General features: G+C 32.6%; 2 protein-coding genes across 14 annotated transcripts in view; one reads left to right on the top strand and one right to left on the bottom strand.

Annotated features, from left to right (window-relative positions):
- LOC6651009 (TLD domain-containing protein 2) overlaps window positions 1-27,869 on the top strand; it is a 72,551-nt gene that overhangs the window by 19,118 nt on the left and 25,564 nt on the right. For 6 of the 13 annotated variants that reach the window (XM_023179961.2, XM_047011778.1, XM_023179964.2 and 3 more), the window contains exons 2-6: window positions 6,168-6,485; window positions 6,673-7,202; window positions 19,466-19,537; window positions 25,238-25,341; window positions 27,434-27,724. In XM_023179961.2, coding sequence (XP_023035729.1) covers window positions 6,225-6,485; window positions 6,673-7,202; window positions 19,466-19,537; window positions 25,238-25,341; window positions 27,434-27,724 — 1,258 coding nt within the window. In that variant the 5' untranslated portion in view covers window positions 6,168-6,224. The remainder of the gene's footprint in view (window positions 1-6,167; window positions 6,486-6,672; window positions 7,203-19,465; window positions 19,538-25,237; window positions 25,342-27,433; window positions 27,725-27,869) is intronic. The other 7 variants (XM_023179969.2, XM_015176729.3, XM_002073730.4 and 4 more) reach the window with 4 other exon arrangements.
- Window positions 23,928-24,822, bottom strand: LOC6650706 (probable mitochondrial import inner membrane translocase subunit Tim17 1). The gene is made up of 3 exons (XM_002073731.4): window positions 24,379-24,822; window positions 24,103-24,302; window positions 23,928-24,044 (listed from the first exon to the last, which is right to left on the bottom strand). Exons 1-3 carry the CDS (start codon window positions 24,698-24,700, stop codon window positions 24,024-24,026), a joined length of 543 nt encoding a protein of 180 aa, XP_002073767.1. The 5' UTR covers window positions 24,701-24,822; the 3' UTR covers window positions 23,928-24,023.

The following is a 27,869-nucleotide window of genomic DNA, read 5'->3' on the forward strand; positions in this document are numbered from 1 at the left end:
TTTGTTTTGTTCTGGCTTACACATTTTATTTATATATATGTATGTATATTTTTTTTTGGCATTTTGTTGCTTTTTGAACGCTCTTTGCATAGGCAATGAGCTGTCTTTTGTCCTATTTACTATGCATTGTACATAGGTATATAGGGGTATTTGGGAAATCGGTGGTGGGGCCTGAAAAATGTTGATAAGTTTTCTATGCCTCCGTATAATGCTTTCCCTTAATTGTTTGCTGGAGCTGCGGGTTTTCGGTCTGCCTTCGAACTAACTTTAAGGCAAAGACTCTGGCCATAATTGCTTCCAATGAATGAATGTTTGCAAAATGTGTGTGTGTGTATTGGGTGTGCCTTTAAGCAAGTTTTTCAAAAGAATTCTTATCGCTTTACACACACATTGTTAGATTTTTGGCAAATGAATTTCATGCGAATTGTATCGAAAAATGTTGAAAGAGTTTTAAAAGTTCAATAAAGGGAAACAGGTAATGTTTCTATTTTCACCATTTTTAAACCGGATGTCTCTAAAAATAGAGAACGAATCTAGCCTCTCAGATAACTTTAACTTCAGATAGTAATGTTTTATGTTCCAAAAGTAAAGTTGAAGCTACTTAAAGGTGTGAAATTTGCTTCAAACTTCCGCTTCATTCATGTAAATAGCCTTGAGTCGTTAATAGTTTAATTTACCAACACTTTTAAGTGCGACCCATAAATTATCTAGTAATTGGCAGCATTCATAATTCGTTTAGATAGACTTTAAGAATTAATTTTCTTTTTTATATGTTTTTCAATAAATTCCTAATCATATTGACAGGGTTCAGTTCAATGAGTTGCAAATGCACAGTTACGCCCACTTTTGCAACACACAACATTTTTAAACTGGACTAGGCCATGTGTGAAACAGGTTACTTTATGATTGAATAGACAGAGGCCTGTATGCTAGGGGCTTAAGCTTATTAATAGGTTTAATCAACTTGTTTGTTGTTGTTACATATCCAGATCTATTAAAATAGAACTTAAAGCTGATGCAATGCCCCAAAAGGTGGCATTCCTTTTGCAACAGAAACTCAATGATAAAGGCAAAACGATAAAATAAAATAACGAAAAATTAAAACGGTAGCCAACACGTGTAGATACATTTTGTATCTGTATCTTTTTCACAAAAAAAAAAAAACAACAAGACAACAAAACCAACAACAAACAAACAAAACAGTTCAACGACTTGACGACTTGTGACCAGTTTCAGTTTCAGTTTTCGAGAGCATATACATACATATGTACATAAGTGCCAGCAAAACAGCAAAATTAATTATTCCAATTTCATGATTTATGATATCAAATTGTTGTGACGACTTGACAACCCTACACACTACTGAGGGAGCTGATTGCTGCTGATGCTGCTGCTGCTGGCAAATATTTTGTCTGACATTTGCTCGGCTTTTTTTTTGGGGTTTTGGGGATACATTTTTGTGATATGGCATTCAAATTTATGAACTTAAGGCGCTTATTAGGCGAATTGTTGTCAATAGCAATCGACCGGTTTACTCGAAATAAAAAGCCAAAGAGATCAATCGACGAATTTCGGTAGCCTCAAGAGTAATCCTATGACAACATCCCCTCAAACTGGTGAATTTTGTAATCTCTCAACGATAATTGTCATCAATTCTCATTTGTAGTTGACAATTTATATGAAAGCCTAAATGGCTAATGTAAAGTGTTGTACTCATTCATTACAAAGTCACATATATCGTTTACATATTGTTCAAATGCACGCGATGGCTTCAATAAATCCAACAATTGTTAATGTGTGTGTGTGAGCATATCAGACAAAATACATACAAATTTATGTATGTATTTATTTGCTTTCTGGGGCCTTTATTTTTTTTTTTTTATTTATATCGCATTTCGCATTTCATTTCGTTTGGCCCCATAACGTGTGTTTGTTATTTTGCGACTGGTTGCCCCACACACACACGCACACAAAAACACACACGAAAACGAAAGTGCAACAGCTATTTATCTGTCTCTCTCTCTCTCTCTCTCTCTCTCTCTCTGTCTCCTCTTCCTTACCTGCTTTATCAGCTGGTTAAACAGCTGATTGCTGATCCACAGGTGCCACTGGTTTTACCCATTTTTTTTTTGTTTTTAACCCATTATCAAATGTTCTCCAAACTGAAGAGTTTCGATTAGCTCATAAATTATTGCACAAATCAAATGGATTGGATTATAAATGAAAGCCCAAAGTGCAAAAAAGAAAACTTTATTTTTATTATCTTTAAAATAGAAGCACAGATTCAATGAGTAGATAAGCCAAAATCCAAGTCTTTACTTTTAAGTAACTACCATAAATTTTAGCCAACAAGCAAAAAGGAAACGGTTATTACCTAATCTAAAACTGCAAACAAAATTGTTTAATGAACCATTTCAAAATTTAAAAAGAAAAACACATTATACCAATAAACTTTTGAACTATTTTCTGTTTATTTAATTGAATTTGAATAAATTCAAACTTTTACAACTATAGTTAGAAGTTTTAAATTTGAAAGGAATTTTATAAGTAATTTCAAAACACTTTCTTGGTTTGGCAAGGATACAACTATCAAGGATATATTTTGATGAGTTTTTTAAGAAATTTAACGAAAAATATTTTGAAAAGTTTGTATTGTTAAAATTTCATAGAATTCATGAAATTTAACAATAAATATATTGAAAAATTTCATGAAATTTATCAAATTTTAACAATACAAACTTTTCAAAATATTTTTTGTTAAATTTCTTTAAAGGAAGAGTTTAATAGCTATCAAACGTTTAATTTTATTTTTGAATTAATAGAGAGAATACATAAAAGCAACTAATTATTGGTAATAAAATATACAAAACTGTTCTCCTTTTATGGCTGTTAACTATGTTTTTCTTGAAAATTCAAACGTTTATTATTCTCTCTTTGCTTTCTTATTAAACATTATTGATTTCTAAGCTTCTAAGCTTTGAGCAAACTCAAAGAATGATGGAAAATTTTTGTTTGCAAATTGCCATTCCATTTCCTCTATTTCTATGCCTCCTAAGTTTATCAATTTTGTCAGCAAAGTGCAGCTGCATTTTCTATCTTTCTCTCTCTCGTATACATACTTATTTGCAGTTTTATTATAGACTCTTGTTTGCTGCTTTGGCAGTTGGATGAGAAACCCCCACCAAGATGTATTTTTGTACTTATAGTATATATATATATATATATATATGTAGTTTTATTTATAAAATTAAAACCATTGTCGAAACATGCTTAAGGAGCGAACGAGAAGCTCTCGTGATGGCACTAGAGTCGAGTCTTATCGGCGGAAAGGCCTCCATTATAAAAAAGGCTTCTTATCACGTGCTGTAGTTTTCCATTCCTCATCCCGTTTTCAAATGGAAAATTTATTTTCCTTGTCTAGAGAGTGTGAAAAAAAAGATTAATTGCCTTCATTAGCCAATAATAAAATTGACTTTTGGACTTTTGTGAAGAGGCGACAACCCCATCATGATCTGGTTTAGGCCATGACATTGACCCAGTAAGAGGCATTTCGGTTATTGACTTAATCAATAATGCGTGCATATTGCACAATTGATAGACAAATAAATTGGTAATAAAATATGCCAAATGTCATATTTGACCATCGACTTGAAAATACCCATTGAAATTTGAAAAAAAAAAGATATATAATATCAAATGTTTTTGCCAAAAAAACACGAAATCGAGAAATTAATTTTACTCTTTCGAAGTTTTCAATCTTTTGATACATTTCTAAAGTAGACAAAACTTATTGTCTTATTTTATCTTATTATTAAACGTGTATTAAAACCATACTTGATATTTCTACAACCATTTGACTTATTTGGCCCTTAATTACAGGGTATAACCAAGTGTGAGACTCTTCCAATGAGGGTAAAAAAAAAACAAATGAATGAAAATGAATGACCGTAGTATTGGATTTCTTTCTTTGACAATGCAAAACAGACCTAGACCCAGACCGAGACCCAGACTGAAATTGAGAAACTGCAAAGTCCCCGAACCCAGAGACAGCCCCGACCCCAACCCCAACGGCTTTATCTACGTGCTTTTCGCTTCACTACAATTTCACAGTGTAAAACGCCTTGAGAGACAACGAAAAACACCATCTCTGACCGGTTGTGGTCAGTTTTGTGTATGTTTCGAGTTCCAGTTGTGCATTTATTGCTGGTGGACAAGGTTACATGCGGAGTGTATATTTAAATTACTGGCATCCTATATATATAAACATATATTTATATATGTATATTTATTTTGCCAGTATGTACGTACGTACATATATCAGTGGTAAGATAAGGCTCTCTCCACTCGAACATTCAGTCAGCCAGTCAGTCAGTCAATCATGAGCATGTTTTCTATATAGCCTTGTCTCAAGTATTTTCCGAGCTAGATAATGCCCAAAGTACTACATATGTTTAATGTGAGGGACTCAATTAAAGTGCTTTGGGATACCCCCATCTAACACGATTCTATATCTCTAATGATCCCATATCAATTTGCTACAAGCATTTTCGCCATCTCAATTACATGCAAGGCGTGAGAATTGTTTAAGCTAAACTTTTAATTTGGCGTTAAATTGTCACAACTGACAGCAACAACGCCCCTTAAATTACTTTCAAGTTTCCATTGTTCTGTCAGTGTTATCTTTGTGTTTTGATATATGTATGTATAGTTACCTACATACATATGTACATAAGTGCAAACATATTTCTATAGGTACAAAAATATATGTCTAATGTGGACTAAACTTGGCTGTAAGTCATAACTTTCGTTTTCGTCTGTTCTCTGTAACTTGTTCTCATTTCCAAACTTAGCTCGTCATCGTCATTCATCATTATTATGGCTGTTCAGCATCATCATTGTGTTCATCATCATCATCATCTTCATTATTTGTTGGCGTAGGTTGTGTATTATTGTCTATTGTTATGATGTCATGAAGTTTTCAGTTAATTTGCATTATTAGCAGTTTGTATTGTTGCCTCGCCCCTCCCAAACAATTTACTTGAGCCGATAATGTAATAACCAGTCAGTAATACAAGCAGCCCACTTGGTTGCCATGGCAAGCTAGTCCTTTTATTGTCACATGATAATAGAAGTTGTAACTAGATGATTAATACTTCATTTTGAAAGGGCAAATATACACTGAATTGAAAGGAATCTATTCTAAGAGATGATTTTTCTATATAATGACACATTAGCTGATTTTAAATATCAAGACGGGAAAGAAGTCATTAGAGACTATAAAAAATCAAGAGGTGTAGTACAATCACCATCATTGTAATACTTCCCAATCATCTTTTCTCTAAAGATCTACTTGGTTATGATCTAGAAAAGCTTAAAGCCCTCTAATATCCCATTTAATTCAAGTGAAGAAATGGTTTAAATCAAAAGTTCTATAGTCTTATATATGTAGATAGATCGTTGTAAGTAGTTTCTCTTCAGGGGTTTTTGTTGTCGAAAACTGCACTTAATAAATGGTTCTTCAGAAATTTGAAAGATGTTGGTCATAGCTTCCTTTCTTAAACCTCTATAGTCTGGTAGAAAAAGAATTTGAGATTCCCTTTACATTCATTGATGAATCTTTCATATTGCATTTATAAATATGTTTATCGTGGATTGAATTTCGCATATGAATGAGTGAAATTGAGCCTTACTCAGGGCAATTGCAATTCATTCTCACAATGAAGATCGATGGGTGTTTACATTACCATTTTATTCCCATTTCAGTTGATAATTGTGTAAGTTGACTTGTACGATATAGTTGTATATATGCACTTAGATATTCAAGTAGCGATGACTTCGATGATGATCATCATGGCAACGATGATGATGATGATGATGACGTGACGTTGTTCCACGTTCCAGCCGACCGGCAACGGCCTGCTAATTACCACGCTAATGTTTAGGTTCAATGGAGTTCATTGAAAGTAAAAGTTTAGTTTCGCTTGTTTTTATTTTTGTTTTTGGCCAACAATTGACAAGGGAGGGAGGAGAGGGAAATGGTACGGGAGAGTTAGTGTGCCCCGCCTTTGGCCAACAATTGGAGCGCAGCAATTAACAATGCAATAGAGTCGATCGGCATTTTTTATTACAAACATTTAATTATTAACTAAAAAATGTACAATTTACAGCGCTTAACGGTTAACTACAGACGATCGATCGAAGCTCGTGTCATTATCAATATCAAAATGAGCATAATTGATAACGGCAAGTACCGGTTGCGCAAGGATTGGGCCAGCGCCTCCATACCATCATTGGTCGATATCGATGAGCATGGGGATGGCGGCGAGTCAGAGCAGAGTGCCATGAATATAACGGCTCCATTGCCGCCACAGAAGCCACCTCGACGCAGTTCCCTGGCCTTGGGCTTATTCTCGAGCAAATCCGACAAGAGCCAAAAGAGACGCAGTTCCATAGCTGTCTCATTTCTACGACGCGATAGTAATAAGGTAAGGAAATTATACATTAAATTACCGACACAATGAAATGGATTTCCATCTATATATAAAAGATATTAGATATAGATAAAAATCATCCATCTATATATAAAAGATATAGATATAGATGAAAATCCTAGCCAAGCTAGATAATAAATTTCTAACACATTTTTCTTTTTTGTTCTTCTTATGTTTGCAGAACTCTACCAAAGACTCATATGAATCGGCTGTGCGCAGTGAGAAATCTGATGGCTCCGCCACACCCACAAATAGTCCAGACAATGTCTATAGCTCTGAGGAGAATATACGCGCCTCATCCCCAAATGAGCCAGGCAAATTGACATACTTTGAAGATGGCTCCCAGTCGCCACGTCCTGTGGTCCAGGGCATGAATAATCCATATGAGATGCCACCCACTGGCGATCGTCAGCGACGCCGTCGCAGTTCGTTGCAAACCAAACTCGATCGTCATAGACGCAAGAAAATGGAGTATATCAATCAACGTAGCCTCGACTCATCGGCTCTTTCATATAGTGAATCGCAAACCGATTTGACCAATGATAGTATGATGACGGCGAATGGCCCACCATCCAGACGCAGCATTAGTTATGACAATGATAATGATGCCGACGACTACGACGTCATCGATCCCAATCATGCCGAGTATTTCCCGCGTGAAAAGCGGCACTCCTGGTGGAATATATTTGTGCCAGATAACTTTAAGAACAGGTTGGTCATCCAGAACCATTGTTTTTTTATTGTCATTAACAAACGCCTGCTGTCCCAATCCCTGGTCATGTGACTAAAAACCCGTGATGGCAATGTCCATCCAATGCAGGAAGAACTAACCAAACAAATTTGTCAAGTTTTCGTGATTAATTTGCATTTTGGCATGACAAACACACCCACATCCACTCCCCCCATCCAAACAAAAAGTTACAGTCCATGTCTCCATATCTCAATGTTATATGTTCCATTTCGATTTCCGGTTTCCTTATCGAATACACGAGAGACTTGTCCTTTTAATTTCAAGTCTCTGGGCCGGTTTATTTCTGGCTTTACAACTCAATTCGCAATATAATGATTAACAGTCATGCTAAACAAACATTCATCATCTTTAATTACCTTCTGAGAATAAGAAATACTCCAAGGAAGAATAAGAATACTCCAAGGATATAGAAGTAATGTGTCATGGTATAACTATTTATCATTGTCCCTAAGATTAATAGAGCAAAATTTATGAATTTATGAAATTTTTGAACTTTAATCACTAGTAAAATGTTAGAAATTCAAAGAGAATATTTGATAAAACAAATAAGAAAATTTGATATGTAGATATGATGCAAAATGTTTCTCTAGTGTTGATAACTCTAACAATAAGATCATTTTCACTGTTTTGTCAACCTTTTTTTCTTTTTTTTTTTGGTAATTGTTAACTCTTTCTTCATCTGCCACTGAGAAGCCTTCATAGTTCATTTATTGTGACGACCCTGACCTAAACCAAAAGTCATTTGCCTCTAAGACAACCCACTGAGTATTATTATTACTTTGTATACCCTGTAAGTGTAAGGTGAAAGAGTATGATAGGCAGAAGTAAGCCAAATCCAACAAACTAGCAAAATCTATTACCCTATTAAAATTTGTTTAAAATAATTAGTTAAAGCCAAAGATTAAATAAATGGAATATATCTATTCAATTTGTAAATTACTTTTGTAGTATTTTATAAAGTATATCAATTATTGTTGGTTGTATTCATACTTATCTGATCTAGAGGGTATCCAAAAGACGTCTTTTCGGCATTACATTAGCATTAAGCCTTTTTTTTTTAGCTTTCTCAACCTTCAGTTGAGTTGGGGGTCTCGCTCCTCCTCTTCAAAGTACAATCGTAAACGCCTTTTGCCATTTTGCCATTTCAGTAAGCCATTAGCAAAAAAAAAAAAAAAAAATTATTAAAAAAATAATAAATAAGCCTCATTATGATTATTATTACTTTTTAATTCCTAGCCTGCGGGTGAAGCAATTAGAGACTATCTTCAGTCCGGGTCTTAGACACTCGTCGTTCTCTTATATAATATATTTCTCTGATAGATAGATCCGTTTCTTTCCCGTTCCCCTCATTAATAAGCCAAACATTTTGCATGTTCTTTTGTGTATTTTGTTGTTGTTTTCGTATTTATATCCATATCAATATACATATTCTTTTTTTGTTGTTGTTTACTTGTTCGTTTGTTAATTTTTGCTTCCTTTAAAATCACTTTTGTTTTATATGTATTTATATGTCTGTAGATATATATTTTCTTTAATTACCAGAGCATTTCTTCATTTGCATTTCATTTAGCTTTGTGTTTTTTTCATTATTTGTTTGTTCGGTTTTTGTTTTTGCATTCTTAATTACTTTTGATTGAAACACACAATGAAAATTGCCGGCAATTTGTTTTGGATAGAGAAATAAGCCCAGAGATTGGTTTACAATCACAACTTTTATGCATATACATACATAAAAAATAGTAATTAAGAAAATTTTCCAAACCCATACCAATTTCACATTGCTCAAAGTTCATTTCAATAATAATCGCCATTCGATAAGACAACAAATCAAAGCCTTTGACTCTGCCTGAGGGATATTTCAATTTGATATTTTGCAATATCAATACAACAAAGCAAATCAAACGCATGTCAATAGATAGCAGATAACAGCCGATATCTTGGGTATAGAAGGAACACAGGACACTTACGTAAGTGAAGCATCGTTATGGGGCAATCCAAAGCAACTTGCAACCATTTCAAAGTCAATTGAACTTGCAGAAATAAACAAAAATGAATTTAATAGTGCGCATTTTAATATATTGCGATTGATCGCATTGCAATGTGTCATTTCTTATAAAATAGGACACGTTCTTTAACACGTGACGGCGTCATCGTATAAAAGATAGTTAAGTTAGATAATTGCTATAAATTCCATAATAATTGGGACAAGTTTTTAATAGCTTACTTTACTTTACATATGGTTAACCCATGAGAATTTAAAGTAATATCTTTTAGGATATACATAGGAAGTACATATGTATCTCTCTGAATAGGGAGGGAAGTATCTTAGCGCCTCCAGATACCTAAATGAAGATCGGAAAAGGCTTTCCAAGTTTATAACGCCTATCAAATATTTCAAATGAATAGTTAGTATTTTATGTACATTTGGAAATAAAATGCCAAATGTATAGAATACCATGCAGAATTCAAGATTCCTAAACTGAAACCTCTCCCCTCTTAACTTTTCAAAGTCATTATATCATTTAAGTCCCTTTCTCTGTAATGGACCAAAAGATAGTCGACAAGTCTAAACAACAACGAAATGAAACCAGAAAAAGTGTCAGATGTTCAAAATTTTCTCTATCAATCAATGAAAAATTCAATTAAAAGGAATGAACAGATTTTTAGCTAAACGAAGCTTTCGATACCCAAAAAATATGGCGCGTTTGGGTCTTAAATTTTTGAAAAACTTCTGGTAAACAGTATTTATTATTAGTATAAATTTTTGTGGTCAGAAAATACTGAATTTTTGATTTATTTACAAAACTTAAATCTATCGTATGTCGACTTTGTTATGTAAAGCTTTGTTTTTTCCATTTTTCATCGATGTTTAGACTTATGCTACGGTTCATTTGTGGGTCTTTTCCCAAAATCGTTAGACAACGTTGTGCAAAAGTGTCAAAAACCCCAAAAAGCTGTCACTTGAAATTCTTAATTAAGCTTTTGCCATATGCCGTCTCACACCTCCGTCGACACATGGCAAATGTTCCTCCTCTACTCCCGCCATTGGCCAACCTCATTTCCTCTCACCAGAAACTCACGTGCCTATTTGCACAGTTTGGCGACTTGACGTCTTCTCTATCTCAGTCTGTCTCTCTATTTATCTCCTGACTTTGGGTTATAGATATTTCTGTGTTGTTGTCATGGGCTCTCGTAATTTGTGTTATTCGTATTCAATTCGCCATTGTATCTATAACTCTGTCTATGTGTGTGTGCGTCTCCGTGTGTGAGTGTGTGTCAACATCAGAAGATGCTTAGACGCAGGCCAAGCTAAGTTAGAGTCAGAGAATCCACACACACAGTAGTTAGTTAAATACCGAAACAATTTGTACAAATATTTGCCACATGCAAATAACATATAGTCACATATAGTCATTCAGTCAATCCAACAGTCAGTTATACATTTAGCGGAGGCTGATTGAAGGTAAAATGCCTACACCTATCTGTCTACACTTGAGTAAAGTCTTCGAAATGCATTTGCAAGTGGTGCAAAGGTGCACGAAGGCTCTCAAAAGCAAAGCCAGCTGAGCAAAGAGTTTGCAATTAATTAAAGACAAATAACTAAATACGACATTCAAATCGATTTGGTTATCATATAACGAGAAAACTTTAAAACAATCTTTTACAAGCAACAAAAATCTTTACATCTGACAAAAATGGAACCATTTCTCCGTTTAACCCTTTAATATAAAAGAGTATACAAAATTTTGTTATTTTTGTGTTCTATCAAAAAAGAAAATCACATTAAAAAGTATTAGATATTCATAAAAAATTATTAAAATGAATCACTGCTCAGAATCGTTTTAAAGATAATGGTATATAAGTATATAAAAATGTTTATTTGTTTTCACTTAATGGCAATTATGCCTCTTAAACGATTGACTCATTATAAACCAACTACTATTGAATACGAATACCCCTTTATAATAGACCAAAACTGAGTCATAGACCATTAAGCAGTGTTTGTAATGTTTCTGTTTTCCCCATAAATCAATATGCACAACATGCTTAAATCGATTTGCTTCCCCACCCCCCTAAGACTTTCAGTCTCAACCTCCCCTCAACCAAAAAGCTAAATGTCAATCTACACTTGTGAATGTCTTAATATCGATATGAAAAATTTCTTTTCTACGTATTAGTATTTGAGTATTTCTTTTACATTTTTTGTTGTTGTTTTATTTTCGCATACTTGAACTTATCAAATTAGCACAAGAAACCCACAACAACAACAACAACAACAACAAAGACAAGCAGACTGCTCAGACCCTTCAAGTACATACATATATTGGTAGCATGATTCTTAGCCAACTAACAACAAACGCCCCCCTTTTTTTTTGTTGGAATCAAATTGTTTAGGTAATACCATATTTGTCTGACAGCCAATTGAGTTGGGGAGGAGGTTCAAATGTTATTATTGCTCAGAAGTGCCTACTATTCATATTTATAATCGAAACGTAACAAATCGAACGATTTATGAGGCCTTCGCGAGTTTAGTTTAGTTTTAGTTTCACCTTCCATTTCCTAATTGGTTTCACCGGGTTTTCGCCATTAGGTAAGGTAAATGGCACACGGCACATTGTTTTTGTTTTTGTTGTTGGTTCTCTTTCTTTTCCTTCTTCTTTTTTATTTTGTTTTTTTAGTATCAACGTCGATCCCTTTATGGTTGTACGTCCAATATCAATATATAAATATATATTGCCTGCCATATATCATTGTTTTAGATTGGACATACAAGACGGAGGTCGTATTCCAAAAATGATTTCAATTGTTGTTTATATTCCCGGAGATCCCAAACAAGTTTTGATTACTGTAAATATATGTACTAACGTGCAATTATATATATATAGAGTCCATTATCTTCTTGCTCACTTATTTCAGACATATAAAAATGTTTAAAATAAATTCCTGAATATTCTTGCCATAATTAATTGAATTACTGAACTAGGTAATCAATTTGCAAGTTGTTTAGATATTGTTTAATAACAAAAAACATGCAGCTGAAAGCCGTCATTTGTTTAAGCCATAAAATTAGAATTACGCAAGACATTAATCAAGTTTGTTTCTTAATATGGTCAAATATAATGGACTGACATTGTTCAGGTATCCACTAGGTTTGCCAACAGCCTTTATGTTTTTTGTCAAGGAGTTCCAATTACTCTATAGTAATAGGAGAATAATAACATAAGTTAAATTATTCTATTTCATCTAATGCTAAATATTTAAGTGTAGTCTTTGTACCTTTAAACTAGCCCAACAATATTTGCGATTAGATTTCTGAGCATGCTAAGTAGCTGTTGGTTTATTCAGTGCCGGATTAGGTCAGCGCGGTACCTGTAGCAATTCTCTCTTTAATTAAGCAATTTACAAGATTCATTAAGAATTCAAAATTTAGAAATAACAGTTGTCAAATTCAAGTTGTTTTATAATTACCTTCAATATTGATGAATGAGATTCGATTGGACAGCAAGTTAACAATTTCGACAAAATTTTCAAATATTTCCTGATATTTCAGTACGTTTTCTTAGTAAAATTTTCCAAAATATACGTTTCTTATTATCAACTTAAAAGGTTTCTCTTCACTAAGAAGTTCTTCAGTTGTAGATTCAGTTTTAAGTTTTCAGATTTCTTTTTAATTTTGTAAAACAAGAATAAAAGTTTATATTTCTTTTTCTCAGTATTTGTTGGCTAAAATACAATATGAATATTGGATCTAAATCTCATAATAAATATACTTTAAGCTAAACATTTTAGAAGGTCTCTTAAAGTGCGTAACATTTGCTTTTCCTGCTACATAGCTAATCCGGCCCTGGCCAAATTTAATAGGGTTATTCAATATATTGAATATTAAGTAAAATTCTAACATATTTGCAATAAATTTCTCTGGTCTACCATTCGTTTGTTGACTCTTTTTATGGGCACCTGTCTCGTAATGAAATTGCCACTAATAGAGCCATAACTTGAGGAATGCAGTTAACAGAATGTTGTAAGCCGAAGTAACGACACTTAATAAAAACATCACATTCAAGTGACTATGCCAATATAACTAATAAATTTATTGGTATATCTAAACGATTTAATAGAGATTTTTGCTTCACTGTTATCTAAAAGAATATTCATAAAAATTTGGCAAACATTTTGGCCTTCTTTTTGGCCAGTTTTACCATGAGTTTATCTTTTATTTGAACTTCCAACAGCTACCAAAAAAAAAAAGTAGCTACTGGAATTGCAATTTGTTAGTCTATGCCAAATAAGCTTAACAAATATTTAAACAAAAAAAAGACAAAAGATGTGAGATAAGAGCTATATCCAGATATATATGTATATCTGATATACATGTGTGACTTAACTTGAGATACATTGAAGATATTCACTTGCAATCCACACACAAATGAATTCTCTCTCTGTCTTCTTTCTCTCTCTCTATCTCTCTCTCTTTCTCTGTCTTTCTTTGGATAGTGAAAAGTGTGTGGATGGGTCAAGGGGTCCAAATCCAAATCGTTCTGCTCTACGTGCGTGTATACACAAAGTCCACAAGTTACGAGCATTGCTCGCTTGGCTGACTCTTGATTTGATAAATATATATATATATATACATATATATATGTACTCGTTTATATGGGATGATAACATCCAATTTCATACCATCCATTAACAAATGACCACAGACTCTTTCTCTCTCTCCAGTTGTCGTTCATTTTTGCTGTCAGTTGAAAACGGGAAGACGAGTAGCTCGTCACACATTTTGGATCTGTTACGCATTCGCGAGTCATAATCCGATCCAAATCCTATATAAAATATATACCTAAAATTTAATGCAAATGCAAAATATTTCCAGTGTCAGTGTGTGTGTTTGTGTGCAAATTGCAATAATATTTATGGCAAATGCAATTAGCTTGTTAAATTAAAATTTACAAAAAAAAAAATAAATATCCCTTCCAAAGAGCAAAAAAAAAAAATTGTTCTGTCTGAATTAATTCAGAATTTGTGTGTGTGGGTTTTTTTTATCGTTTCAATTATTTGCTCCTCTTTCTCTCTGTTTCTCTGTGTGTGATAAGAAGAAAAGGTTTCTTATCTTAATTTACGTAAAGCAAGTTTCAATTTAAATGAAAGATAACAAAAATTGTTTTTGCTGGTGTTGTTATTGTGTTGATTGTTTGCGTCTCTGCGGTATTTTCTGTAAATATTTTGGAAATTTTTCATTGCCATAACTGGTTTTTCTCGCTTATTTTACATATGAAATGAAGGCCAAACTTTAATTCGCAAAAATCAAAAAACCTAAGAGGGTTAGTTCTAAAATTAAAATGAAAATGATAGATAGAAATTTGATTGAAGTTCCACCACAACGCATTTTATTTCACCTTCAGTTAACTTAAAAATCATGTGAATATGTCTAAAAGTGACTAACTTGATGTCATTCTTTTTGGCAACATCAAATTTTATCTTAAGCCAAGTTGTCACTGATTAGAGACAATGACTATGACTAACTAACAAGTTTTAAGCATTTATAAACTTTTCGTTTAGCCCTCTTATGTGAGGGGCTCGTCTTCTCAGCCAAATCTTAGAAAACTTTTTCTCCAATTCGACCCAACACCTGTTCCTATAAACAGAAAAATCAACTCAAATGTTGTCAAAACCAAATTACAATTCATTTGCTAAATGCTTTGGTAAACAACAAAAACAACAACAACAACAAGTGTGAGAAGGGCTCAACTCAAACTAGATTTTATGTAAATATCATTTAGCAACTCATTTTATTTATTAATGATTTCTTGTTGTTGGTATGATATTTTCATTAAACTGGTTGACCGACCGCCAGCCGCCGCCTGCCGACTCATTCATGTGAATGTCGTTGATGATGTTTCCATTTTTGGTTTGGTTTTGGCTTTGGCGCCAGCAATTTGAACAAATAAATAAATATTTTAAATAATTTCAACTGACCGCATAATAAAATTCAATTAATTTTGAGGCCCACAATTATTTTTCAACATTAATTTTTGTCTCCACTAATTGAGCTGGCATTTTATTTAAATGTATAATTTAAATTACAAAAATAAAACACTTTACTCAAACTCCCCCGCTTGAAAGGAGAAAGATAATGATATTTACTTTCTTTTTTTTGGCCAGAAAGTGAGAACAACTAACCTTAACCCACATTTTGATTGTTGATTGGGGCTTAGTTTCAAGTGCGTGTATGTACATAGATAGATAGCGACCATGAGGAAAGATTTTCTACAAAATTTCATCAAAATTCATCAGAATTTGCCTTGAAACAATCAAAAACACAACGCAAAATGTATGTATATATTATTATGGATCAGAAAAACATGCTCAATTAAGTGGAAAGAAAATAATAAAAAGTTATTTTAGAAAAACGAAATATGACCAAATTAACCATTCACTCAATGTAGTTAGATATTTGGTCTTTAATAACCTTTTCCTACATAAAAGGCCTGCTAAGAGGCCTTTTAATGCACTTATAATCGCAACTAATTTAAAGATGTGACTTAATTTTTCTCTAGTTAAAATCCCAGTAAATTTAGCAGTCACATGGTTCTGCGTTGCCCTTCAATAGTAACAAAAAAAACAAATGTGACACATTTTCGTGTTTTGTGTGTTTGAGGCAATTAAGCTTCTAGTTGGCAAATTTCAATTAACCTTTTCAACCTCGCTTAGAGGCGGGTGGCAGGTGGTTAGGAGGTAGGCATGCGGGTAAACAAAATAAAACAACATTTTAAACTAATCAAACAGAAAAGCGCACTGCAAATAAGATAACAATGCGGTATTAAAACCAACTACAACAACAACAGCAACAACACCAACGAATTCTAATTATAAAGAAAATAAGCAACAGAAAATATGAAATACGATTATCAAGAGAAAAACCTAAAACGAATGACAAAAATAAGACGTGGCCAAAACGAACCCAAAAAAAAAAAACAAAAGTGAACCGAAAAAAATGGCTAAGCTCAAATATCAAAAGAAAATTGCCGACTGTGTTTAGGGTTTCTTTTTTAGTTGCTACCTCTTTACCTCTTTAGCTGTTGCATTTGTTGATAAGACCCGTTTTGGCCCGTTTTTCGTGTTGTTCTTCTTTTGACAAGCTAATTAATTTTTGCCATCAAACAAACTAAACTAAACAAATGACAACGAAAATTGAATCATTAAAAGTCAACAAAGTGTCAAATATATTTCTTGGATATTGTCTCTTGGCCTGGGCTAACATGGCGTATGATTGATAGGCAAAAGTTTTACCTACCCCACCACCACACACCCATAAATTTTTCCATTTCGAATATAGGAAAATATATATCTATATATGTATGAGACAATTTACTAGAGCGTGCAAAAGAAAAAGAGACGAGAATAAAAGTTAAACAAATATGCAAAATATATTAATCACTTCACAATATTATTGGTAAGCAGTTTTAGCACTTTGGCTTTCTTTTCTTCATTGATTGTTGCCCAGTGACACGATATCTTTATAATGTTTTAGCAAATATTGAACGATAAGCCGTTAAACGTTTTAGACGGACGACAAATCATTTCACTTGGTTTTTCTTTTCTTTTGTGTACATTTCATTAGGGTATGAAATTTCTTTACATTCTGTGAGTGACCATCATCATTTCATTTACATACATGATCTGAGGCACGTAGTCAAAGTCCCGAAAATCAGCTGATCAACCGAGTGGGGGGGAGTGTAGGGGGATGGGAAACCCACTTCCCTTTAGTTACTGCGGATGCTGTGTGCTCAATTGAAACCCCAGTCCCTTGCCCATTGTGGGTCAATGTTAAACAAAAAGCGTCACCAAAATCAAACAAAAGAATATACTAAAACGAAATGACGACTAAAGTTTACCCTATAAGAAAAGGAACTATAAAGAGTACTCTCTTTTGATCATTCGTTATCATTTAATAGTAGTTAAATTGAATAAAGTTTGTCCACTCAGAAATCGTTTAACCAAAAGCTGTTGTCTTGATCTCTTGATCTGATAGTTCTTTTTGATATACCCCATACAATTGGGTTTTAAAGGGTAACAGCAATTTACACAAAGTTAAACAAAATGTGGAAAGAAAACCAGCAACACGTGACACACAATTGATATCCATTAACATTAAATATTTGTCAATTGATTGTTAATTTTTTTTTTTTTATATAATGTGTTAAACAATTATTTTGATTTGATTTGCAAGACAGAAACAAAACCAACAAAAACTATTTAAGAACTCGAGAATTTTGTTGATCTAATCGATGGTTACGAGGGGCAAATACCGATAATTTCCTCAATATGGATATCATGCCATATTACTTTCTCGCACGATCATTTTACAATTTGTGTTAATTGAAGTAATTAAGATATTGAATGCTTGACCAGAATCCCAGACAAGGCGTGGGTGATTTTTCTTGCTATAAATTTAGCATTACGTATAATAAAAATTATGTATTTAGGTACTTTTTTTTCATTTGCTATTGTTGGTTTTAATTATCGGTATATATGTATGTACAATATTATAAACTTGTGTGTTTGTTCAATATATTTACCCTTGACAAGTTGAAGTATGGCAACGATTTGGATTTAAAGTGCCACAGGCTAACACAAGTGTGTTTAGGCATTTGGCTAACAATAAGTGGGCGGACAGCTCTTCTTTAGAAAATACTCCATAATTAGAGAGCTAGCCTGGCATTGAAATCAAACAAACATATATATATATACATAGGTAGATAAGCAGTCTAGCTATAGATCATTACCCGATTGGATTTACTTGTGATTATGCCTAAATTTTAATTCCTGTTTAACAAAAAGGCAAAGTGCAATAAAATGAAAACAAAAACATTTTTTGGACAGCCAAAACATGTGATTTTGATAAGCTTAACGCAAAAAACAAACTATTTAATTATAGATTAGTTATAATTAAATTGAAATGATAAAGCTAAAGAGTGCGTATAACTTAATTTCATCATAGATTTTTGACTTAAGCGTTACAATTTGCAATGATTCATCTATTTAATTTTGTATTGAACTGAAAAAAAAAAATCCCAAAATCTTTAGATTTTGTAAAGAAATTATTCATTCTCTTTTCCAATTGTTGTGTACAGTACTTAAAGTAATTTTAATTACTTATAGTTAGTAAGTACATTAGTGAGTTTAAAACTTAATTTCTAACTGTTAGGAAACTTTAGTTAAAACAACAGAAAACTTCATCGTATTTTGTATTGAACTAAGAAAAAGAATTTCAAAACCAATTTAATTTTGCGCAAAAACTATAAGATTTTTATAAAATGATTAATTTTCTGCCTTCCAATTGTTGTGTAGGGTACTTAAAATAATTTCAATGACTTTTAGTTAATATGTAAGTGAGTTTAAAACTTAATTCCAACTCTTAGGAATCTTTGGTTAATAGAAAACAAAACATTTCTTTCTGTTTAAATGTTTACATGTAGAAGTTTTCAAGTGATCAAGTACTCAAAAAGGTTTTCCAGTTCAATCAGATCTTATCATATTTAGGTCATTAGATAAGGTGAAAGTTTCATAATACACAACTGACTTTTATTGCTCAATTTCAAGTGTATAGATACCTTTAGTATACATGTAAATCACATTTTATCTCTTAGCATTTGTAATTAGTTTTGAAAAAATCAACTCATACATTCTCATACATAATATGAGCTATTTGCATTACCTTCACCTTCAATGTTTCGACTGTTAGGAACGTGACTTTTCTCATTTCAATTTTTTGATGAACCTCACAAAGTCAGCTGGCTCTCTATCTAACTATCTGTCTATCTATCTATCTAAGTGTGTATGTGTGTGTGTTGCTGCAGACACGTGCTCTAGACATGATCATAAACTCGTATTCCAAAAACACTTAAGGAACAAATGTCCAATATTTAGTTAAAATCTACGTGTGCATTCCAGAAAATCAAAAACCAAGTACTAGATATCACTCCTTTATATCTCTCTCTCCCTGTCTCTCTTTGAAAAATGTAATTGGCGTTTGTTAATCGACATATTGATTACTATTGTTTAATGTTTTTGTTTTAATTTATTTGTATTTAATTTTCTTTACCCCTTTTATTTTTATGTTTTGGCTCATTTACTTTTTAAACACTCATTTGCTGTGCTCCTAACAAAAAAACCCTACGACCCTTCCCCCGAAAAAAAATTATAACTTAAAACGTGACAGGTCACGTAGGGCTAGTCAAGATGTTTCCAGTTTGTCACGAAGCGTTGACAATTTGGCGATACCCGTGCGCAGGTAAGTGAAATATAAATTTAACTAACACATTTTAAACTGAACTAACCACACCCACAAAGCCCACAGCCCACATTTAGATATAGTGCACCTTGTGCATTTAAAAAATACACACAGATATAGATATATTTGCATATCTGTATATAATATTTTGTTGAATGTTGCATGACTCGATCTGTTGTACTTAACTAGTTCTTACTACATGTATTTGCCTATATAATATTTGCCTGCAATTTCTAATAAACCAAAATGATATATTTTCCCAACCAATTTTCAGCCCAAACTTGTGAGCCATAACCGATCAAAAGAAAACGAAAAAAAAACTCCATAAATCGTGAAAATCTATCAATAATTTATGATCTGAAAAGAAAAAACATATTTTATTACCTGTGACACACATCAGGAATTGATAATTTATTTACACGCCCATTTCTAGCCACCCAATCGAGATAATCTTAATGTGCTCTGTTGACTTTATTAACGAATATTTTTTGATAATTTATAAGAAACCACAAAAGTCGAACAATCAATAAACAGCATTTCATTGATAAAAACACAAAGCAAAACCGAAAGAGATAGACAACAATGTTTGTTGCTGCCTTAAATGTATATAGAAAAGTTCTACAAAATGCTTTTTAAGTACACTCGTGTGGTGTAATAAGTATGTATTTAAATTACCATAAGAAAACTATTTTCCAAATGAATGTAAAATAAATTAAAACTTTTGACAAAATGCGCCAAAATTATGGCATCTTAAATGAGCTATTTAAATTAGTTTTTGTATACTCATTAAAAACTATAGTTTTAGGTATAAAAGTTGATCTAAAATTATTACTTTCCTGTCCTGCAATAAACGTTTGTAAATAGTTGCCATAAAAATGGTAAAAAACATTCGAATTTTAAGATGTATTAGGAACTAGAATAATTATAATGATGATTTAGCTTTTTTAAAGCTCACACTTCAATATGGTCAATCCCCACTAGAGATTTGTCAATATAATCAATTTAAGTGATAAGCTTTTTAATATAATCTCTAAAAGATTAAAATGCCAAGAGTTTAGTATAAGTCTCTTAAAGATTAAAATGACAAGAGCTTATTGTTAAGGCTATTGGTAAGGCTTAATAGAAATTGTAAACAAACAACTATGACGGTACCTAAACTCTTCTCGTTTATCGGATTTTTATCAATGGTGTATCCTCGGGAGGAAAATGAGGAAATATTCTCCAAAAATTCGAGATTTTACTTTTGAAACTAGTCCATGCCCTATTTCCTCTTCAAAAATCCGATTTCCTCTTTAATGATAACAATCTTCATGATAATTTTGATGTAAATCTCTAGTTATAGTAGTTTTAGAAAATCAATAATGCGATTTATGTTCTAATTACTTCTGATTGTGAGTTAATTCCATTTGAGTTAATCATAGACTTTTTGTACCTACCTCAATGCTGATGAATGAATCATCAGATTAATCTCTGCACCCTCTTGATCTGCATGTTATCAATTTCACAATTGTGCAATTGTAAAAAGTCCAATAATTGTTTATTTTTTAAGGCAATACATCAAGTGATTCATATAATGCGCCATGTGAACTGAAGTGCATTAACTCAATAGTCAATAATAATAAAAAAAAAAAATAAAAAACAAAACGAAAAAATGTCGCAAAAAACCACAAAATCCCACTCTCGAGTACTCGAACAAGAAAATAAAGGCCACCACATACGAAAAACGGTTATTGACATGACTTTGTTGCCAGTCTGACTCTCTTACAAGACTTGACACCTTGTTTTTGTGTTTCTGTTCCGGCTACTGCGTTGCCACACTAAAAATCAGGCCCCCCGTTAGACCCCCTGCACCTGACAAACCAACAAAATATCTATAGGGAAACAAACAAACAACAACAAATGCAAGCGATAAGATAAAATATTATATCAAATAAGAAAAAATACAACAACTACTTTTTCTACTACCAAAAACTAAAATATATGCTGAGCTGTAAGTCGGTTTAAGTGCCCCCAAAGAGTCAGTTTATAAACTTTTAACCATTTTGTGTTTATTTTCTTCGTCTTTCCTTAGGCATTTTATAAGGCTTATAAACATTATTATGGCACTTAAAATGCGTAGTAATTGAAACTATTGGGGAATTTCCTACAAATTCAAATTCTCATACAAAAATAAAAACAAATTGGCAGTGCAGCTAAAAATTAGAATAGCTGGCTATAGTTAATCTATGGTTAAGGATATAATCAATCGTTTGAGATAGTAATCTCTATGATTTTCGAACTAGAACACAATTTAATACCTTATCATTCATGTTTTACTTCTGGATATAGTAGAAAGATCAATCTAAGATCGCTAAATATTATTAAAATGAAAAGTCTTAAGACAAAAAATGTTTCTTCATCAAAAAAAATAATTGTTTTTGTTTTGGGGAATTCCAAAAAGATGAAATTCTTTATATACATACATATATTCTAAGGTCTACAAATAGCCTTTATCAATAAATTAACAGATTTGACTATAAATACTATATCTCTTGGCAGAAAAAATAAAACAAAACTTTCGCTGGCCGCTTCGTCTTAATTGAATTTTTTTTAATTGATAAGAAATTAACTTTTCTATATTTAGATATAAGAATTGGACTATAAGGAATTGCTGCATTATTTGTTGCATACTTTTAGGAAATTATTTAAAAATAAACTGAACTAAAATACGAAAAGTAGCTAAAAATCAAGATTCAAAGGTTTGAAAAATTTCTTTTTGTCAATAACAAATATTTTAAGCATTTGTTTTGCCATATTCAACACCAAATTGAATGACCTTCTCAGTGAAATATGCGAAAAATAAATAAATGGTAGCACTTTAAAAAGAATATTTTGTGCCATATACAATTATTTATGTTTATTTGGCAAGCTTGAAAAAAAAGGGAAAACAATAAAAATTTTCCACGTAAACGAAACCAAAACAACTGTGCAAATGAAATTTAGCATGCTCGTTGGCCATTCTCTGTTAAGTGAACTCAATAATATGTATAAAGATAGATATGCAAACAATTAAATAATTAAACAAATAACTTGGAGAAGTTAACTGGAATGTCAGTCTTCTCCCTTTTTCTCTTTTTTATTCTCAAATGTCGCAACTTACAAATCAAACACAGTTGTTCGTCTACTCCTTTTATTTGCAACGAATTTAGAGCCAAGAAAGTGGGGAAGAGGGAAATCGATCAATTAATTAAAAATTCAATAGAAATTGTAATGTAAGAAGCAGCAAAGTTAAATAAATTTTTTGTGCGACAAATATGCCTTGAGAATAATTATTTATCAAACAAAGAAACGTTAGAATAAATATTGAATTTTTTTTTTTGTTTTTATCCATTTTTATCATTTGATATTCAATTATGGTTATCGCAATTTCTTGGCTAATTGGCCACGCGCAAATCATTTTCGTCTGCTGTCTTCTTTCTTTGTTTGGCCCTCACACACACTTATCTTTCATTTCAATTTATTAAATATTTATAGAGAAAACTTTTAGCCATGAGCAGAGAAACGAGAAATGTCTTACATTTCCCGTCCTTGTCAATCGGTTAGGACAATTTTTTCCTTGGCAAAACGGAAATTAGTTTTCGCCAATCAATAAGTTGGAAAAAAATGCAATATTTACTGTGAACTTGATGGCAACAATTCCTGAATGTAATATTTAAGTGACGAAATAGTTATCAAAAGCTGAGAAAAGATACAAAATGTCTTACACATTGATTGTCAGATTCAATTTGAAATTGTAATATATAGAAATGTCAAGTAGATTGGCGAAATTTTAATGATAAAACTTCAATTGCTTTCATTGAAATGTAAAGAATATTCTCAAAAATATTGTAACTTTTTCAAGGATTTTTCAATAAGTCAACAAAAAAGTTAGTTTCCTAAGAAGACAACTAACATTTCAGAATAAAATTAAAATTAAAGTGTTCCTAAAAAACAATTAAAATTTAAGTAATAAGGAAATTTCGAGATAGAATTCCAAGCACTTCAAGCAGAGCAAAAATTGTCTTTATAGAATCATAAATCAAACCGGTAGTCAAATAATAGACGTTCCTCACATTCAAATATAAAGATATATACATATACATATACATATATATATATAACATCGGGGCCTATTACAAAAATGGCGCTAGGAAGCGCACACGCGCCTGTTTGATAAGTTTATATAAACAAAAATAAAACTGAAAAACAAACAATACCAAATAGAAACTTAAAAAAAAATTCTAAACTTTCAATGTACGATCAATGAATTTAAATGATTGAATAAAAACAAAATTCCAGTGGCTACCCTCCTCCCCTCCGCACATTGCCCACAGAATGCCAACCGACAAAGAAATGATAAATATATGGTAAATCGGTTTTCAACAACATTTGTATGCAGCTCATGTATATATAGACAATTTGATAGCGATGATGACGAAGCAAAAATTTGAATATCATATTGTAGTCACTATGCTGGCGAAGAATTGAACTAAAAAGACAAAATAAATTAATAGAAATTAAAGCGAAATTTCAATCAATTGACTTACCTCTGGTGATTCGCTATAAAAACGAGGCACAATCTGTGAATGTTGCTGTTGTTGCTGTTGCATAAAAATCTTATGACGCTCGACTAAAGAAACTGGCCGATAATTATCGGCAGAGAATCGGGATACAGCAATGCCAACACCCTCAATTAAGGCCAGAAGTATGCCACCAATTACAGCACTGCTAAGCATCGAAGTGACACCTAAAACGGCAATCAAATCAATCAATACAAGTCGATAACCACCACCACCACCACCACCACCACCACCACCACTCACCTCCACGAGCCGCCAAAATGCCACCAGTGGCCGCTCCACTCATAATGGAATTCCAGGGATCTTCCTTCTTTCGCACATAAACCATGGTGCAATCCATGACACTGAATGTGGCACCCCAAATGGCGAAATTTCCACCCAACAAGGCGGAACGTGTACGGACTGCAGCAAAGCTGCCAGCCAATCTCCGTGGCAGTCCACTGGGAGCATTACGAAATCCTTTGATGGCATTAACGAAAGCGCCACCCAAAGTGCCCATGGCAAAGGCTCCGCCGCAATCCTCGACTATGCGAACCGGACATGGTTCACGTGTATATTCCTCCATTTCGCCAGCGTATTATATGTATATAGAATATATATATTTATATAGAATATGTAAGAATAAGAATATGTTTGTAGTCAACACTTATTTATTCTATAAACAAATCTGACACGAATCAGACTATGCAAGACGTTTAAAGCCAAAGCCTACTAGTTTAAAGTTGTACTTACATCGAAAAAAAGTCAACAGTGTAAAAGGCCAATGTTAAAAAACGTTTAAAAACTCATTTCACAATGCAACAACAACTTTTGTTTTGTCTTACCATTTTTGGTCACTCCACTCGGCATCGCCAACGGCGATCAGATCATTGAGATAAGCAATCGATCAATAAATAAATTGTTTATTAGACCCGGTTATGGCCACAATTTGAGCTCGATATACAAAAAAACAAAAAAAATACAATATATAAAAATTTGTAAATGATAAAGATCTATCTGAACGCACAGATCTTTATATCTACAAGCAAATTGAACAAATTTATATGCAAGTATAATTAACATTTATATTTTTATAATCTCTTTATTATTATGTTTTTTACAGGAGCAAATCGCGTAGCGTTGATCATGGCCTTGCGGCTCCATTTGATTTGGATTCATTGCGTTCAAAAGTTGAGCAGCGTTTCGAGAGTGTCGACAAATTGTCAAGTAAGTGAAATTAGACAATTAATCAATCGTTGATTTAATTTATGTGAACGATTAACGATTAACTAAGCAAGCAAAATGCTAGCTTTGGAAATCATTAGGGTCTTCAAAACTGAATCATAAATCCAATTAACTAAAATCTTATAATGGATATGGCGATATTTAGAAAACTTTTATATAAATCACCAAAAACAAAATCCTTAACAAGTGAAACATAAATAATTTGAATACAGTTAAAAAACCAGCGGAATGGCCTTAGTTTCTTTAATTCGTAAACTATATTGAAAGCAAAAGCGAAAAGAAAGTCAATTTTTTTTATTGAAATTTAAATCAAAAAAGAACACTAATAATTATAATCGATTAATTACAAAATTCCATAAATTCTTTATGCCAATGTTGGTCTAAAAACTAAAACCAAAAAAAATGTATAATATTAAAGACCAAAGTGATTTAGGCTCCCAAGTTTTGACCCAACACTGTGAATAATCAGTGGAGGATCCTCGGTGGACAAATTCCCTCTTCAAAATCAAATCAATTGAGCGATTTCCTTTCAAAATTACCAATTTATTTCCTGAATGGCAAATATTCCCCATTAAAATTATCAGCCACTGATATAATTAACTAGTTTACTTACCCACATTTATAGTTTGGGTAGATTTTCTTTTCCATTTTGCAAAAGGATAACTAATAATATATTAATGAGTTATTTATATTTCAAATATTGTATTTATTTTAGCTAATTTTGAACAAACATTTCTCCCAGCGAACAAGAGTCGTGCTTTTAGTGTGGCTCATTTGCTTAGACTGAGATCTTTTCTGTGATATTAGTCACGATGAGAGCATTTTGTTTGATGCTTTGGTACTAAGACTTGAATGGGTACCCAATGCAAAGTATCCATTAGGTTTTTTTTGTGTAATCGTTCTATATCGTAAGGCATTCGTTTGCTTTGACAAACATACATACATATGCATACATACATAGTTCGTTTCCACCTAAGGTTATAATGCCAGCTTGCAATTTCAGGGTTTGCTGGATTGCATATATTTCATGTGATGCTCCATATATACATATACATATACATTGTATATGGAGGGGGGCAAATTCTTTATCGCATTTCATTACAAAATATAACAAATCAAGTATATATGTACATTTATATGTATATGGATATTGCGATAATTCAAATAAATTCAAACTTGACTTTTTTGAAAACAACAAACATTAGTTAGTTTTATAGTTGGTTTTTATGTATAAAGATTATTTTCTACCGAAACGATAAATGTTTATAAACAATTTCCAAAAGGTCAGAGATAATAATATTATTGACTAGGCATGTTGCAATCTTATTTAGTTTTATCAATTGTGATAACCATCATATCAATTCTTTGAAATTTTTTACTTGAAAATAATAATTGGCAATGTCAAATTCAAACATTTGTTACTCATTCGGTAGGGTTTTCGTTTGATAAGCAACAAGTTTTATCAGTGCCATAAAACATATATGTATATATGTTATTATTTTTTTTTTTGCTGAATATCGTTTATACCAGTCAATTTTGTTAGTCGAGTTCGGGAAATAAATCTGCTTAGCTGCATAGAAATTGCCACGGTGGAAGAACAAATTTTTAACGGTCACTCAAATCTCTAAAATGTGGTGAAAATGTCAAAAAAATATAAAGACCAGACAGCCAGAAGCGAAAAAATCCTGTATTGTAAAGACAAAACACACCATAAATAGGAAAAAAAAAAACAAAAGCGACGCGAACAAATAAAAGCTTGGGTATTTCCTGAACTATCAAGATGCAGGAATTAGTGAAGATCTACTGGTATCCAAATTCCCTAAGGGAATACGTTGTTATCTATTTTTGCCGATGTAGCAACAAGGATGTGGAATCGAATCTCATATATTCGCGCCTGCGTCCGGATAGCGCCAAATTTGTGGCATTCGAGCAGCTGCCAAAACCAACAATCATTCAGCCAACAAGTACAAAAAAGACATTCATTTATCATTTCCACTTTCTTTTAGCAAACATCTTCTTCTTCTACTCGAACATTTATGTATCATTTTTGATTTTATTTCCTTTCTTTTCTCAGAGCAAAAGTCTTCATTGCCCACCATACCCACCATTTCCTATACCGTAGGAAATCGCGATACACTCACATCGGTTGCGGCTCGCTTTGATACCACGCCATCGGAATTGACGCATTTGAATCGCTTGAATAGCTCCTTCATCTATCCGGGACAGCAGTTGCTGGTGCCCGATAAAAGTGCCAAAGATGATGCCTCCAGTAGCTCCACAAATGAGGCCGGTGACGGCGGCGGCGGAGGCAGTGTATCTGGAAAGTCCAGTCCCGAGCGTAAATTGTCTAGCGATGAGAGCAAAGGTATGTAACCACCAGCACGCCAACACAATTCAACAATAATTCTCACATTCACGCGCTCGCTTTGGAAATGGTGTGCAAATTGGTGCGAAGCAAAAATCTGCATTTTATTCTTTTGCATTTTTTTTTTAATTTCGTCTTTTGCATG

This window comes from Drosophila willistoni, chromosome 3R (genome assembly GCF_018902025.1).
Source record: "Drosophila willistoni isolate 14030-0811.24 chromosome 3R, UCI_dwil_1.1, whole genome shotgun sequence".
Taxonomy (NCBI): domain Eukaryota; kingdom Metazoa; phylum Arthropoda; class Insecta; order Diptera; family Drosophilidae; genus Drosophila; species Drosophila willistoni.

Excerpts from the sequence above, each read along its gene's own strand:
- LOC6650706 (XM_002073731.4), bottom strand. The coding sequence starts at position 24,700 with ATGGAGGAATATACACGTGAACCATGTCCGGTTCGCATAGTCGAGGAT. Across the intron at positions 24,303-24,378 it reads CATTTTGGCGGCTCGTGGAG|GTGTCACTTCGATGCTTAGC; the intron begins GTGAGTGGTGGT and ends TTGCCGTTTTAG. Across the intron at positions 24,045-24,102 it reads TTTATAGCGAATCACCAGAG|TTCAATTCTTCGCCAGCATA; the intron begins GTAAGTCAATTG and ends TTGTCTTTTTAG.